Genomic DNA, 17260 nt, shown 5'->3' on the forward strand with positions numbered 1-17260 from the left:
TGCATATCTCAAGATGACTCTGGTCAGACCAAGAAGGAAGGCTACGATCAATATGTCGTATAACGATACCTTAGAAGAATTTCCCCTTGAAGAAGCTAACAGCAAGGTAACTCCTTCTGTAGATCTTAAGAAGGCTTCTTCAAAAAGGTCACTGATCATAGCGAGTTCTAAAGCAACTGATTCGAAGGCTGTAGCTGAAGTTCCAAGCATACCATATAATTATCAAATGCCTCCAGCTCCAGGAGATTATTTTTCAAATAGATTGGACTTAACAGATGCATATATTAATCTAAAGACTCAAATGCTATACTGTCCTTATCAAGAACCAGCAGTGTCAACACAATCAAAAAGGAAAAGTAAGCAGAAAGACATTTTTACGCTAAGCAAAGGTGATTATATATATATGGTAAGCGAGCCGCCTGGTGAACCATACTACATAGGAAGAATAATGGGATTTAAGGAGAAATCGTCTTTTAAATCCCCATTACCAGAAGAAAAGTCACAGACAGTAAATGAACAAGCCGAATTAGTTGATGCCAGTAAATATCAATTTCAAATGCAATGGTTTTACAGACCTAGAGATATTTCAAAATCTACAAGCGATTCAAGAGTATTATTTGCTTCAATGCATACTGATACTTGCCCTATGGCAAGTTTCCGTGGTTTGGTAACTGTCAAGCATAAGCAAGATATTGAAGATGAAAGTCAATATGCGGCTTCAAGTTTAAAAGCTAACAAACCACAAAATCAAAAGAAATCTGCTTCACCTGGACATTCCTCAACAGCAATCGATTTATACATTCAGAATCCCAACTGCTTCTACTTCGATAAATTGTTTGATAGATATATGATCAAGTTTTATGATATTTTGCTGACTTCCAACTTGTTACAGTATGCAGTTAAAGACAACAATACTAGTCGCAACTTTTTAACAGCATTGAATAAAAGATTCGAATATATATTTGTGGAAAGTCAACGAACCAAATCCTTCATAAATACATTTAGTTCGAATTCGTGTAACTGTGAGAAGTGTGGTCAATGGTGTGGTTCAACACAAGATTCGATTACATGTGCTGTTTGTAATGACTATTATCATATGTACTGTTTAGAACCACCATTACTCAAGAAACCTAGCAGAGGCTTTTCGTGGTCTTGTGCTGTATGTACAAAGAAATACGAAATTGAATACCATAAGAAGAAAATGCTAATGTTGTCTCATGACAATAAATCATCTAATGAAGATCAACTACATGAAGAATTGTCTGTTTTAAGTTCCTTTGAAGCGCAACAAGCTGATGAATTTCCAGTATCATCTCAGACTGAAGAAGATAGTGAAACTGAGACTCCATTGGAGACCTTGCCTAAGTATGAATCAATGGCAGTTGAATTCCTTGAGAAAGACAGCACATCGACTTTTGAAGAGAGGAGAATAAAGGAAGAATGGCCTATGAGATATTTAGGTATGCATGCAAGATTGGAAGATGCTGTTGATTTAGACGATAGATCTCCATATCCAAGAGCAGCTACTAGATTGGGAGCCAAACATCAAGCTACCAATATCCCTGAATTTTATGATCATCCAATTGTGTACTATGACCTTGACAAGCAAACTAGTAATGGAAAGAAAAAGACCAATGGCGGGTTTAAATCAAAATTATCAAAAGAGAAGGCAAACGAAGTCGATAACATAAAGAAGCTTGAAATTCCAGATGAATATAAGGATTTAAATAAAAGAGATTTCCCACAGTGGTTACAGCCTCGACCAAAAGGATATCTTGAAAGGGGTGTCGATGATGGTGAAGGAGTAACATGCACTTCTCTTTGGAAATCTTCCGAATCTGATATTGAAGATGATTTCAAAGTATTGGATAGATTGCTTGAGGATAGTAAATCTATAGCTGAAAAGATTGGTATATTACCAACTTCGCCAAATTTTATGGATGCAGTGGTTTATAGTTATATGGAATCTGGTTATGATGCAGATGCAGCTCTCAAGAAAATAGCAAAATTAAATAAGAAATTGTTGAAGGAGCCTACATTCTCCAAGGATGAAATTAAAAGATTTGAAAGTGGTATTAAAGAGTTTGGTAGTGAATTATATCCTGTTTATAAACGAGTTAAATCACAAACCAATGCTATGGTCGTTAGATTCTATTATCTTTGGAAAAAGACTAAGAATGGTAGGTTAATATGGGGAAATTATGAAGGAAGAATACAAAAGAAACTTCAGAATATTAAAGATGATCCTTCGAAACACGAAAATCTAGATAAGCCTGCCCATCCTGTTATAGATAGTTTGGCCGATCCTGAAGACGACTCTTCTTATGATACCAACAAAATCTTGGATAATAAAAGAGATTTTATTTGCAAACATTGTAATATAAAAACATCATTGCAATGGTTTAGAATAACAAATCATGATGCGGATAAGAAAGAAAAGCCTTCCTCCGAAGAGAACGGGATCTCCTTGGAATTAAATTCTGTTACAGCTCTTTGTTTTAGATGTGCTAAATTATGGAGGAGATATGCAGTCATTTGGGAAGATCCCAATGAGGTTGAAGGTAAGAATAGTAAACTGATCGGCTGGAAGAAAAAGGTAGAACCTGAGTTATTGGAAGATTCCAAAGCAGTTATGAGAGAAGCTGAAAGGCTTGGAGCAATAATTTCTTATGATAAGGGTGATAGTGCCAAGATTCAGAAGAAAGAATCTTCGGTATCTGCTCCAGACACTCCTAATAAGAGGATGCCAAGTGCTGAAAGTAGTGTAGAGCCTGTTCTTAAGAAGAAGAAAGTTAACAACGTAACACAAAACGATACTGCAAAAAGTAAGAAGGTTACTATCAAGACGGAAAACAATATACCTATCAAACAATCGAGGTCTAAGAAGGTGGCTGTTGTAAAGCCTATCATTGAAAACACTATTGCTAAACCAAAACCTATTAAGAGGAAAATTGAAGATGAAGTTATATCGAGTTTCAACAAGAGTTCTGAAAATGGTTCCATGTCACTGACAAAGAAAGTCAAGAAAATTACTGGTTCGGTTCATGATATACCATTCCCCATCACCAATAGCGGCTACAGTCTTATAAATCTTCCAAGTGTTGAACGAAGTAAAGATTTGAACGATGGGATATTACGTAACTTGCTCGATAATTTCAGGATCAGACAGGTATCCAATATGCAATCTCAGTTTTCACCTTTACATGTACCGGCACAAAGTACTGTATCGGTTCCATTCAATCCAAATGAAAGAAAATGTAGCATCTGCAGAGAACACGATATCAATTCAAAATCAAGTCTTGAGATGCTCATTTGTTCGACTTGTGGTGTTAATATTCATGCATCTTGTGCTGGAATTCAAATAAGTGAGAAAATCACTTCTCCAGCAAAAGAGTGGCTCTGTGAAGTTTGCATTAATGACACTCTTCCACATAACTCAACCATTTATTCATGTTCACTTTGTTTTGCTAATGAATCCAATTATGAACTTTCATTCCTAGGGTCCACTTTAGTTCGTCCAGATTTCCTAAAACCAATCAACGCATCAACTAAATGGTGCCATGTCTTGTGTGCTATATTCAATCATGGTTTAGTGGCCCGCAAAGGAAGCTTCGCCAACCCAAGCAATTCGATTTCCTTCAGGCAAGGTAAATCAGATATTGCTTTTGATGATTCACAACTTTCGAATAATTTGAAGTTCGAAGAGGTAGCAGACACTTTTCTCAGGGGGTATCACTCTACTTGTGGTATTTGTTCATCAAGGAATGGATCGGTAATTTCTTGTGAAATGTGTGATTCTGAAACCAAATATCATATAACTTGTGCTCAAGATACTCCAAATTTTAAGTTAGGATTCGGTTTAGATCATCAACCATTAAAAGAAAAGGATGCTTGTCTTATTGATGTGAATAATTCCTTTGGTATCCTAAAGCCAATTTTGATATGTCCAAAACATGATCAAACTTCGTCTACTATTTTTGGTATGCGTACATTGGGGAAAAGAGTGCATGGTGGTGGTAAAGAAGAAGCAAAACCCTTGATACAGTTATTTCTTGAAGATCTTACTAGGACAAACAATTCTTCCAAATCAGGTCCACAGTCCAAGTCTAAGCTTTATGTTGAAAGCTGTAAAGTCCTAAAGGAAGGTGATAAAGAATATTTATCATGGAAAAATAATAGAGAACAATTAACGAGATTACGCAAAGAGCAAGCATTTTGTTGTGATTGTAAAACTACAACTTCGCCAATGTGGTGGAAAGAAGATAAACCTGATGGGGGCATAAACTATCGCTGCCAATCATGTTACCACACTAAGAACGATCTGGAAAAAGATGAAAACGATTCAGATGGAGGTTTAGTAGAGAATTTAGATTCTCCATTGAATGGTGTATTTTATGGGATAGAAGACTTGACGGACAATGTAAGCGCCGTATTTATACCTCGCTCTAAAGTGAGTAGAGAGAAGAAGGTTATTGCAGAGGTCTCCCGTTCGAAGATTTCTCTTGGAGATATCTTAGGTTAGGTCAATTTATAGTACATAGTTATAGTTAGAAGAAACAGTTTATTATATACAGGACTCAACATATTTTAGAATCATTGATAAGGTAACGCGGAGGTATGGATGTTTCTTTATCTAGGGGATATTTTGTAATTGTAAATATAAGGAAATGTGTTTATTTAATAAAGGATGTTTATCTACACTTACAACTCCTAAGCAAAACCAGCTGTTCATGATTTATGAGACTAATATCATCCCTGGAGAGGGGTTAGGTAATCATATCAAGTTGGGTGAATCTATGTATACCATAATGAAGTACCTTGATAAGTTTCAATACAAGTTGCGGGTCAGTTACAGTGATACCAACTTTTTAAATGTTCCAATTCTTATTACTGTATTAGATTTGGGTATTAGGTTGACGTTTGTTAATCAAAAGGATCAAGTATTAGATTTAATTGAAGTAATGGAATTTGATAGTAAGTTGAAAAATCAAAATCATACTTCTAACAAATTGCTTAAGTTGATGTATAATGGAATAAGTTTAAATGAGATTGAAAGTAGCAGTGGTTCTAATAGCAATAACAACAGTAATATCGATATTCATGGCAGTTTGGGAACAGTTCCTTTGGATTTGACTGGTTCAGCATCCAAGAGTTCTTCATCCAGTACTATTTTAGAGACATCGTCTGCTGCTTCATTGTCATCCAATTCCACATTTCATACATTAGTCTCGACTGGTCCAACTTTAAAATCTATTTATAATAAAATATTTGGCCCAACATACCCTGGTATTTTCAATAAGGAAACCCAGACTTATATTTTATCTTATCCTGGGATTTCCTTTAAATTCAAGATCAGAAATGAAACCTTATTAAATAAGATTGAAGCAGCCAATGATGATCAAATTTTATCTATATTGCTTAATTGGGATGGTAATTTGGATCTTGTATGCTCAACTATAGCATTACACAAAGGCAAGTCGTGGTCACAGTTTAAGTTACTGAATAATTCTTCTGCTGGTACAGGAGTTGATCAACTTCATCCAAGGCAAATTAATTCGAAGCCAGCAGTTTCAGGATTAAAATTTTATTTAGATACTGGTAAAATCTTGGTGTCAATGAAAAATAAAGAAGGTGATGGAAAAGGGGTGACAATTGAAATCATTCTTGGTAAAACAACCCAACAAGAGGTTGTTAATATCTTGGGCCCTCCGGATGACTATTTTAATAAATTCGATTCGAGGTTATTGATTCATAAACACTTATCTCTAAATCAAGATGATGTAACTTACAACCTGGTGTCTGATAAGTTGGATTCTGATAGTGATTTAAGTCATTTCAAATTCCATAATTATTTCAAATATGGTATTGATATCCTTTACGATTTGAATAACAATAAATCAAACAAGGGTAATACTGGAATGAGTGCCACTGTGAAGAAGGTTATTGCTCATAATGGTGGATTAACTGAAAGTTTGAATTTCATGAAGTGGAATAGATGTTTCTGGGAAGTTTACACTACGATTGATGGTGAAGAAATTAAATTTGATTCTTCCATGTATTTCAAAGACTTGCCTCCAAGGTTTCGTAACTTGACACCAGTTCTTCTTAACAGAAATGAGTCTGAATTTATTGATAATGAGTTCGATATAATCGAGCTTCCAAATGCAACCGAAGAGGTCAAAGAGGAAGAGGACACTAAATTTAGTGGTAAAGTGAAAACATGGGGTCAGTCTAAGCTTTATGGGTTTGAAAGATGTATAGTTGAGGCTATTAATTCAAATGGCTGTATTTCTTCAGTGACGGTCTATTAAAAGGGTTAATCCCTCTCATTACATAATCTATTGTTTAATTTTACTTTTTTATTATTTCATTTACTATTTAGATATGATTTCCCAAATAAAAATTGTTTATTTATTATATGATAATTTGTACGGAAGAATTTAATCAAAAAATAAAAATTAAAAAAGAAGAAAACTATTAACCCGCTGAAATAAAAAAAAGGATGCTAAAAACCTATAAGCAATATTTATCAAAGAATGCTAAGAAGAATTGAATTATTGAGTGTATTGGTTGAATTTAATCGGAACTTCTCTTATGACCAGATGGATGTTCAATTCTGCGAGATGATGCACTACTTTTAGTGTCCATGTACAGTAAAGGTCTTGAACTAAAAATTGAACTAACATCTGAAAAGTCTTGATTTGCGTTAACATCATTATCTTCATCCAGTTCTTCTGATTCCATTAATAATAATGGATCATGATCCGTTTCATCGTCTGCTTCTGTTGGGACAGATCTATAAGAACCTTGGTCTACATATGAACTTATTGGAGAATGGATTGAACCTGAATTGGTAGAATTGATTGATATAGAACGTTTATGAGTGTTAATGCTATGTTTCTTGGCCCTTCTAGAACTATTTATGGCATCATTGATATCGGAATTGAATGTATAATTGAACGCGGATGAAGACTCGGAAGTCTTCTTTTCTTTAGTTGATTTGACAGATTTTATATCAAAATTTGAAAGGATTGATGCTCTCTTTGAAAGGGTTGTTAAGGAGTTAGTATCTGACTTTGGAGATGCATCAGAAGATATGGTTGTTGAATCTTTAAGACTAGAAGTGTCTATTGAAGTAGTTGTAAAAATTGATCTTGATGACTCGTCAATACTATCACTCATTATCGAGGACTGTATTGTATGAGGAGATGCTGATAAAACTTCCAGAACTTCATGATCCTTTGACCTTGAAGATTTGGAACTTCGATGACTTCGTTCTTTTTTACTGCCATCTTTTTTATGTTTTGATGAACTAGAACTGGAGCTAGAGCTTTTCTTTTTAGTCAGTTGCTTAAGCTTCTGTTGATTCTGATAAGAAACTGGAGGTAATAAATAAAAACTCATAATTAACTCTAGTTTCTTTTAATAGACCTTTTCAATTCAGCTGAGTCGAATCCAGATATCAAACCAAATTATTTATAAATTAATAATTTTTAAGACAACTTGATGGGTATTTATTATAAGGTTTTGATTATGAAATTTAAGGCTAGAGGAGACATACGCCTAAACTCAACAAAATTGGCGTAAATATTATGAGGCTACATTGTTACATTATTAAATAGAAGCCAAGTGAACAAGAAGAATCGAGAATATCAACTAGAAACACTGCATGAAGCATAATAGAAAGAAACATTAGAGTTTAGCAATTGATAGAATTGTTACGATCAAATAGAAAGATTTCCATAACAATCATATTGAGAACAATGAAGGAAAAAAACCTTTAAGGAGTGAAATATGCATCTGCATCGAACTAGACAATAAGATAATAATTTTTTAATGTCTATAGAAGGGGTACACAAAGTAAGTTTAACCAAAGGAAGAAGTGGTGTCATATAGGTAATTAACAAAACCAATTTTACATCGTCTTCAAAACTTGATCGACAAAAATTTATAGTTAATGAACTGATATTAAAGATTTACCAATAAATACTGATAAGTGAATAGAAATATGTTGCCAAGGGTCCAACCAAAATGCAATGCTGTTATTAATTTAAAATTTCTTGACGCTAAATAATTTGTGTCAGTAAAGCATCGCCCTTAAAATTGTTCTTATTAGCGACCCAAAATTAATTATTTTTTTGACCTGTATCAGGGCACCAGTTAAGGTCATAAATCCATAGACCCTCACTCTCTCTGATTCCCGTTTAGGTTTATTTTCCATTGTTGAGATTGGTATTTTATGATCTCTATGGCCTTTGTATATCACTTGGCGATCTATATAAGTCTTTATTGTCGTCTTTTGGTATTGTTGCTGTTACCCCAGTACATGTGATAACAATTATAATAATCAACTATAACACGAGTGTTAGATTTTTTTTTTTTGACTAACTTAAGATCACAAAATTACGAAATGAAACTATCATTATTAAAAGAAAGAACAATAGCAGCAGTGAACTTAACCCTGATTCCAAAACAATTAATTTATTTAATGAGCCTTCTAATTAATTAGTAAGAAGGTTCAGTCTTAATTCCATCATATTAATAGTTATTGACATCCTCATAAATATTATTTTTACTGCTGGTAATTTACTCTACTAAAATTTTCCAAGTGAGGCGGATATGAATATTAAATGGGCGATATATGTACATACTATTAAATGGAATCACCTTGCACAATCTCTTTTGTAGTAAAGTAAACAATAAGAGGCGATGGCTATCTTAATTGTTCTCCTACTTTTATACATTTAAACAAAAAGCTAGGCAGACTGATAGTCGTCATGTATACACTTTTTTTTTTGGACTCTGTAAGAGTAAATCAATTTTGTCTCAATTAGGAAATCAATTACATAGTTTTAACTTGATATTCACCCCTCCCATTATATATGTACATATCATATATTATACATGTCATATGTACCTTTTTATATATATCTAAATAAAGTTTTTATTTCAGACCGTAATTGCTCATATTACTAAATCATTTCGTATCGTAGACCGAAATTGGAGAGCAAAAAAAAGCTCTATGTGATTAACCCGAAACACAGGCTAGCTTAATGAACTTCAAAGTAGAAAATCCAGATGATGAATACGTAGATGCGCTGGTTTCGTTCGGGCTCTAGTTTTTCTTATTTTTGATTTCAATTCATTGATGTAGATGGACTAGCCAATAGGTTCCAATTTGGAACCCAACCTGATATCTGTAGAAAATGAAATATCCCTTTAAAGAATTGATTTTGTTACATTGAATGAACGGAACTCATGATATGGAATTTTATTAACTCTATGTAGGTGAACTGGAACATAAACATTTTACAATAATTACAATATCGCTTCGGCAAATATTCCTGTCAGTATAGATCCACTCACAGTAGCAACATCATAAGCCACAAAACATTGCCTTTTGTTTGGAACATATCCCACATCCGCTAGTACAGCTTGAATTCCACATGTTTCAAAACTTGTTCAAAACATTCCCTGTAAAGCAAACCCTAGAACCTATCCAAAATGGATGAAATTTCTGATGATCTGATGACTCTAATGAAGACTCCTTAACTTGAGTATACTCGCTAATCAGAAAAATAACAACCGTAGTCAAAGTAACAATTACCGTAGCTCCAAGAATGAATGCACTGTAGCACAAGACTTGACATATGAAATCTGTTACCTTTTTCCACAACCACTGTTCAATAGTTTGATTTATATGACGCTTTGATTATAATTATAAGAATTTATCATTGACCAATTATATGACCTTGGTAGATTTATTTCTCCTTTCATATTAATAGTATAATTTATCTTTTGAGCCCTTTCCTTAATATGTTTGTGACTCCGTTTTTCAGAGTCTGGTTTAAAATAATAGAACTCCGGAGAAAACATCCATACATCAAGATAAATAAGTGGAGGGACTTTACAACCATACACCTCCACCTGGAGGCTAGTATTTTCTAAGCCTAAATAATCTTTTTGTGGGGGAGATGGATATAGCACGACGAATAGTTGAGAGGGTTAAAGGCGGCTATTTAGAATAGAGTTCATGGTAAGACTATATATGTGTTAGTAAAATTATCCCGAGAATTTGTTCACTAGCAGTTTTACCCCATGGTATGAAAATGACTTCTCTGGAAGCTCGTTCATTAGTAATGGTTTAACTTTGGTAATTACTATTTAAATTGACTGTAAGATCCTTTTTGAACTTTGCATTAGATTGTTGTAAATGAACAAGACAAGATGAGTGTATCAAGCGGAGTGGAATTGTCCCAATTGGTCAATCCTCCAGTGAGATTTGATCCTGTTACTGAGACTATTCCCATAAAGTATATCTATGGTGATTCAATTCCAAAGCCAATAGACTTGTTGGATAATATAGATTTAGAAGTTGAATCATGGGTCAATGGATTCAATACAGTTCTTAAAACCATAAATGAAGATCCAAGTGATAGTAATTTAGATTTATTAGATCAATTTCTTTTTAATCATGCGTCATGGAAAGATCATTTAACTTTAAGTTGGGATTTTCATCAATTTCATGGATTAGAAAATATTAAACAAAGTATTGTTAGTCAAGTTGAAAACTTTAAAATTACAAATTTTACTTTAGATAAAAAAGAAACTGATCATTTCAAAAATGGTTATAAGGTTGATAAACTTCAATCAAATGATCCATTGATTGAATGTATTCTGGTTATAATCAATGCTAATAATGAGTTTGGGAAAGTTATTGGTTTGTTTAGATTAGTCTCGACTACTGCTGGTCTTAAGGCGTATACCTTATATACCAGATTAGATGATATTAAAGGATTTGAAGAAGGTAAACGAGTATTAAGACCACAAGGAGTTAATCATGGTCAACATTTGAATAGAACTTCTTGGTTAGATCTGATTAATGATAGATTCAAATGGGGAGAAGAGAAACAACCAACAGTATTGATTGTTGGTGGTGGTCAAGGAGGTTTGAATTTAGCTTCTCGATTACATGCTATGGGAATATCTCATTTAATTGTGGAAAAGAATCCTAAAATCGGTGATAATTGGAGAAATCGTTATAAATTTTTAGTACTACATGATCCAGTTTGGTATGATCATTTGGCATATATGGATTTCCCTGAAGTTTGGCCCATTTTCACTCCCAAAGATAAATTAGCATCATGGTTTGAAACTTATGCTGAATCTATGGAATTAAGTTATTGGACCAATAAAACGGTTGAACATTCTGTTTTCGATGAAAAGAATAATGTTTGGAAAGTTAAAATATCGGATAATGATACTGGTAAAATTGTTGAATTATTTCCAAGACATTTAGTAATGGCTACTGGACATTCAGGTGAACCAAATATTCCTACTTTCAAGAATCAAGACAAATTCAAAGGTGAAATTGTTCATTCTTCAAAATATAAAAATGGGAAATTATTTGAAGGTAAGAATGCTTTAGTTATTGGATGTTGTAATTCGGGCCATGATATTTCTCATGATTTATATGAACAAGGTGCCAAAACCACCATCTTACAGAGATCTACAACATGTGTTGTTTCATCTGAATTTGGATTAAAGGTTACTAATAGAGGTACTTATGAAGAAGGTGGGCCTAGAGTTGAATTAGCTGATTTATTAGCTCATTCTGTACCTATCAAACTTCAGAATTTATTACAGCAACAACAATATAAAACCACCATTGAAGGAGAAAGTGAATTATATGATGCGTTAACAAAAGCAGGGTTTAAGTTGGATGCTGGTTTTGGAGCCACTGGATTATTTGGAAAATATGTTAGAAGAGGTGGAGGATATTATATTGATGTTGGATGTTCTAAATTAATATCTGAAGGAAAGATTACAATGAAACAAGGAGTTGAAATTGAAAGTTTTAAAGAGGATGGAGTTATATTTAGTGATGGGACAGAGATTAATGATTTATCTATTGTAGTTTTAGCCACTGGTTATTCAAATATGAAAGATTCATCTAAAAGATTTGTTGAAAGTGAAGTTGTGGATAAATTAAAGCCAGTTTGGGGATTAGATGAAGAAGGAGAAATTAAAACCATGTGGAGAGATTCAGGACAAAAGGCATTTTGGTTTATGGGAGGAAATTTAGCTCTTTCAAGATATTTTTCTAAATTATTAGCTTTAAAAATTATTGCTTATGAAAAGGACCTCCTCTCTTAAGTTTATAGTGTGCAACTTACCGCATTTGGCAGGTACCAAATAGTTTGGTTGTTGCAAAAGTAACAAGGAAAAAAGAAAGGACTAAATAATTAAGCCTATTTCATTGAGTGAATTATTTACGAACTTATTTTATATATATATATTTTTTTTATATTTTTTTTTTGATTCAATTGGTTGTATTGATTTTGCTAAAGATTTTATAGTTAGTGGTACTGCTAGTGATCAATTATATGGTATGTGTGAATCACTTTATGAACCAAATTTAGAACCAGAAGATTTATTTGAAACCATTAGTCAAGCCCTTTTAAATGCAGTTGATAGAGATGCTTTATCAGGTTGGGGTGCTATAGTTTATATTATAAGTTTCTGGTTACAATGAAGAGAATTCGTAATTGATGTAGATAGATTATGTTTTTAAGGATAATTGGCTTAATTCGTCGAAAAAGAAATGTTCTTTTTGATGAATTTTTGATAAAATTTAACAAGATATGTTTTAAAATTTAAAATCAAATGGTTATGGTGGAAAATGAGGAATTAAGTATAGTTGAAGATGCTAAATGCCGAAACATTAACAGTTAGACAAACGACTCGATGAATGGTACTACTAGTTATATATGGGAATTGATCATATTTTACAAACACATGACAGGAATCGCGTGACGATGTAGTCCACTTTACTTTACTCTCGCACATTTAAGGAAAATAATCCGTAAGGCTTACATTTATTTTTTAATTAAGTCAAAAGGGGGTAAGGGTAACTCTTTCCTTAAATAAATAAGTAAAGTAATAAAATAAAATGAATGATGATGAACGGATAAGGAGATCGGCACACATTCAGTTTGATATGAAATTATTTTCGGAAAGAAATAGGAAAATGAATTATTTGTACAGTATGTCAATAACATACTCTCTGTTCACAATATATAGTTTTAGAATTAAGACGATTTAACTAAAAACAACGATTATAAAAAATGAATTAATGATGTAAGGTTTGTGTCCTTCTTCTACCTTCGGAATAACTATCATTTCATTTCAAAATCAAATCAAATTAAATCAAACCAATGAAATATCAAAATTGAAATAGTTGTTCCCTTTATCGCTCCGTTGTCATTAGATAGTCAAAATTGGGAAACCACGGGACTATATACAGTACCCTGTTCCGATAACTTAATTCATAATCCAACCAATTAAATTCCTCGATAAGAAAATTGGAGTTGAGATGACATAAGCACTGACATAAGCCATATTTTGAGACTTAATTATAAGCGAGCAAAACAAAAAAAAGTCAAAAAATGGTTGTAAAAATTGGCAAATATTTGAATCAGTTGTTGTTGTTGATTCATTGTCTTTTCATATTATATATATATATTTAATACATACATGATTATCAAAAACAATGCTTAGGGAAACGGGTAGCCAATAATGTCAAGTAATTTGTAATAATATCCTATTTTTGTACTCTGTTAATATGTGTGTTTACAACATTTGCAATAACGATAATACAGGGAACATTTTGAGGAATTTTTAGTTTTCAGGGGCGGCGGGCCATGTCAAATAATAGTGTGTTTAAATTTGCACATTGTAGCTTATACTTTATCATATCCCACCAATCTATGCCGTGGAATAATCTAAACCGCCAGTGTTTCTTTGCATTATATCTCTCCCTACACTTACACCTTCTTACCCACCCCTCCTCTAGCTTATACTAGTTTTTAAAAAATATAAGAAACGATATGTTCCGTTATACAACCCACCATACAAAATTTCTTTTTAAAACTATCAATTGTACCTTATTATATTTATTTGTAAATAGTTTACAAATTCATAATTTAGTTTGAATATTAATTTTATTTTACTTAATTTTTATTTTTATTTTTATTTTTATTTTATTTTATTTTATTTTATTTTATTTTAGTCAGTTTTTTTAAGTTTCTTTTTTTTCTTCTTCTATACTTTAGAAGACTCTTCCAATTTTTACATTTATCCTTTCCAAAATCTGATTTGTTAAATCATCCTTCATTCAATCGTATCAAACTAATCCCATTACAACATCAGTATCATCAAACATATCGTTATATCCCCCAAAACAAAGTAAACAATCATTTCAAGATTCAACATCTTTTTACGCAATAACAAAATCCTACTTGAAATTAGAAGTATTTTAAATCATTCTTTGTCAACTTCTGTTACTACTCCTACTTCATCATCGTCATCAATATCAATGAATCACTATAGCACTATAGACAGTGGCGGTGGTTCATCTACCATAGTGACTGCCACCAACGCCCCTTCCAAACCTATTCAATATGGTACCGTTAGTAGTAGTTCAAATACATCACATTTAGCTTCTTCAATCTCCAATACTCCAAGTTCTTCATTACCAACCATTTCTCATACCACCACCAATCATAATCATTCTTCTACCATTAATAATCCCAAATTTTCTTTTTCAACTAATCTGAAAGGTTCATCTGTCCTTTCCAATAATAATTTAATTAGTTTATCAACTTTATTAGCAGATGAATTAGAAAGTTTAGAAGGTTTATGGAGAATGTATAATAGAGCAAAGGAATCATTACCTTATAAGGAAAGAATGGAAAATTTAACTTGGAGAATGATGTATATTACTAATAATTTAAAGAATAATAAACCTATAGTTAATACCAATCAATTATTTTCCAATTCAAATACAAATAATCAAGCTTCTATAGCAAATTCTCCAAGTTTAGACCCTGCCGCTGAAGATTTTGATTATGTTGCTCATATTCGTAAAATGGGTCAATCATCAACTGATATTGGTATTAGAAATACTAATAATATCAATAATAATAATGAAAATAATAATAATCCATCTTCAACCACCTCAGGTGATAATAACAATAACAATAGAAAAAGACCAGCTGAATTCTCTCCTTTAATTACTGGTTTAATTAATGGTCCTTCAATTCATTCTAACTTGTCAATGTCTCTAAATCTAGAAAAAAGTAAGCAACAACAACAACAACAACCAACTAGATTGGTATTGCCATCTTCTCAACAACAATCTCCTCAAGTTAATTATCCACATCATTATGAATTCTCATTGGATCCATTAGCATTTGAAGGTCCAAATAATAATTATTATACTGATATAGATACAGAAATGAATTCTCATTTTGTGAAACATGAATTTAATGAAATAACCACTCCTCATCATCATGGAATCTCAACATCTTTACCTCATGGAAGTGTTGGTCCTTCAACTATTTTAAGTCAATTTTCAAATGATAATATTAATCGATTTAATAGTATTTCTTCTACTGCTGCATCTCCCTCAAATTTAATTAGACATGATAGTTCTATTGTCAGTTTACCTGATTTCAATCAACAACAACAAAATCAACAAAATCAATTTCCAAATCATCCTCAACAAATTCCAAATCGTCCCGGTTTAAATCGATCCGTTACTCAAACTCCGAACGCTTATTCTAGATCTTATAATGAAAATCAAAATCATTTCCAATTCACTAATAATAATAGTAACAATCCTAGTAATGCTCAAAGTTTAAGTCAATCAAGTCAATCACCAAGATTGGATTTCACTCCTCAATTAGCATCTCAATCATTTAATCAATCATTATATTTTGATAATGTTCATCAAATAAATGCCAATAGTAATGGTAAGAGTAATGGAAATAATAATGGCAATAGCAGCAATGGTAATACGTTCTTTGGAATTGAAAATAATTTACCTAATTTATTCCCTGAGAATAATGATAGTTCTTTAACTTTAAATTCAAGTAATGTTAGTCCAATGAATGGTAATGGTAGTGGTAGTATTAAAAAACCAACCATTAAAAAATCAAAATCAAGTAAAGCTACTGCTACTAAATCTAAGAAATCAGGTATTTCACCATTAGATATTCCTGCTATGCTGGATGAATCTAATATTGTTTTACCTAATTCGATGTCAGTTCCTAATAATTTATCAAGCATTGGCGGTCATAATAATCAACAACCAAATCCTAATTCAGGTGTAGCATGTACTAATTGTCATACTAAAACTACCCCACTTTGGAGAAGAAATCCTCAAGGACAACCACTATGTAATGCTTGTGGATTGTTTTTGAAATTACATGGTGTTGTCCGTCCATTAAGTTTGAAAACTGATGTCATTAAAAAGAGACAACGTAATTCAAATCCAAAGAAGCCAAGTATTAGTACTGATTTAAGTAAAGATGGTGATGATTTAAATCCAACTTCTATAAGTAAAAGTGATTCAAATATGATTAATAATCTTATTCGATCGAATTCTAATGGTGATGGTAGTCAATATAACGAAGATATGACTCCACCTGGACAAACTGGTTATGATGAAGAAATCAAAGTTGAAACTCCTATTTTAAGATCAACATCATCAACCACTAATACTACTACAATCAAAAAGTTTAGTAAAGCTCAAGCTAAGAAAGGTAAAAAGAAATCAGCACTTAACAATGCTGATGATGATGATGATGAAGAAGATGATGAAGATGAAGATGAGGATCTTGAAGGAAATGCTAAAATTGAAGATAATTCACATATAAATGGATTTCATTTAACCAATGATGATGAATTCATTAACGTTTTAAATTCAGTAGCATCCCCCACATCAACCATTCATCCTCAACATTCATCCAATATTAAATTAGAAGATCAAAATATGGAGTTTGTAAGTCCTGCAAGCTACAATGGTGGCCATCCACCTCATCCATCTCATCATCCTGCCACTTCCAATAGCAATAATAATACCAATGATCATGCTAATGGGTCTGGAAATGGTAATAATTGGGATTGGTTAAGTATGACATTATAAAGTTGTTATAATTACTATTGTTATGTTTTTCTCCATAAAAAAACAGTTTAATCTAAAAAAAAATTGATAGAAGTTTGCTTTTCCCATCTGTGTTGTTATATATATTCTTTCCTTTCTTTTCTACCTATTTTAATGTGCCCCCTCTTTCTCCCCCTTTTATACATTTTTTACATTTTATTTCTCTTTGAAGATTGCTTTTAATTCTACCATCTTTTTTGCCATGTTTATTTCATTCAATTTTGTATTTTTGTTCTTATTCTTATATTAATC

The 17260-nt window shown here is 32.3% G+C and overlaps 5 protein-coding genes across 5 annotated transcripts; 4 read left to right on the top strand and 1 right to left on the bottom strand. All coding sequences in view use genetic code 12, as the record gives it.

Moving 5' to 3' along the window:
* Positions 1–13: 13 nt before the first annotated feature.
* DFJ63DRAFT_288959 (DNA-binding E3 ubiquitin-protein ligase) lies at positions 14–4522 on the top strand (the record flags this gene model as incomplete). The annotated part of the gene is made up of 2 exons (XM_064905187.1): positions 14–2116; positions 2456–4522. The coding sequence occupies 2 exons, from the start codon at positions 14–16 to the stop codon at positions 4520–4522; spliced, it is 4170 nt and encodes a 1389-aa protein (XP_064761223.1).
* A 145-nt stretch (positions 4523–4667) lies between these two features.
* DFJ63DRAFT_314497 (uncharacterized protein) lies at positions 4668–6311 on the top strand (the record flags this gene model as incomplete). The annotated part of the gene is made up of 1 exon (XM_064906377.1): positions 4668–6311. One exon carries the CDS (start codon positions 4668–4670, stop codon positions 6309–6311), a length of 1644 nt encoding a protein of 547 aa, XP_064761224.1.
* Positions 6312–6576: 265 nt separating this feature from the next.
* Positions 6577–7404, bottom strand: DFJ63DRAFT_314498 (uncharacterized protein; the record flags this gene model as incomplete). The annotated part of the gene is made up of 1 exon (XM_064906378.1): positions 6577–7404. The coding sequence occupies one exon, from the start codon at positions 7402–7404 to the stop codon at positions 6577–6579; it is 828 nt and encodes a 275-aa protein (XP_064761225.1).
* Positions 7405–10227: 2823 nt separating this feature from the next.
* DFJ63DRAFT_323289 (flavin-containing monooxygenase) lies at positions 10228–12156 on the top strand (the record flags this gene model as incomplete). The annotated part of the gene is made up of 1 exon (XM_064907506.1): positions 10228–12156. The coding sequence occupies one exon, from the start codon at positions 10228–10230 to the stop codon at positions 12154–12156; it is 1929 nt and encodes a 642-aa protein (XP_064761226.1).
* Positions 12157–16177: 4021 nt separating this feature from the next.
* On the top strand, positions 16178–16345 carry GAT1 (Gat1p; the record flags this gene model as incomplete). The annotated part of the gene is made up of 1 exon (XM_064904588.1): positions 16178–16345. A coding segment is annotated over one exon (168 nt), but the record flags the coding sequence as incomplete, so codon positions are not given.
* Positions 16346–17260: the final 915 nt, after the last annotated feature.

Source organism: Scheffersomyces coipomensis (genome assembly GCF_036884675.1).
Source record: "Scheffersomyces coipomensis strain NRRL Y-17651 chromosome Unknown DFJ63scaffold_5, whole genome shotgun sequence".
Lineage (NCBI taxonomy): Eukaryota > Fungi > Ascomycota > Pichiomycetes > Serinales > Debaryomycetaceae > Scheffersomyces > Scheffersomyces coipomensis.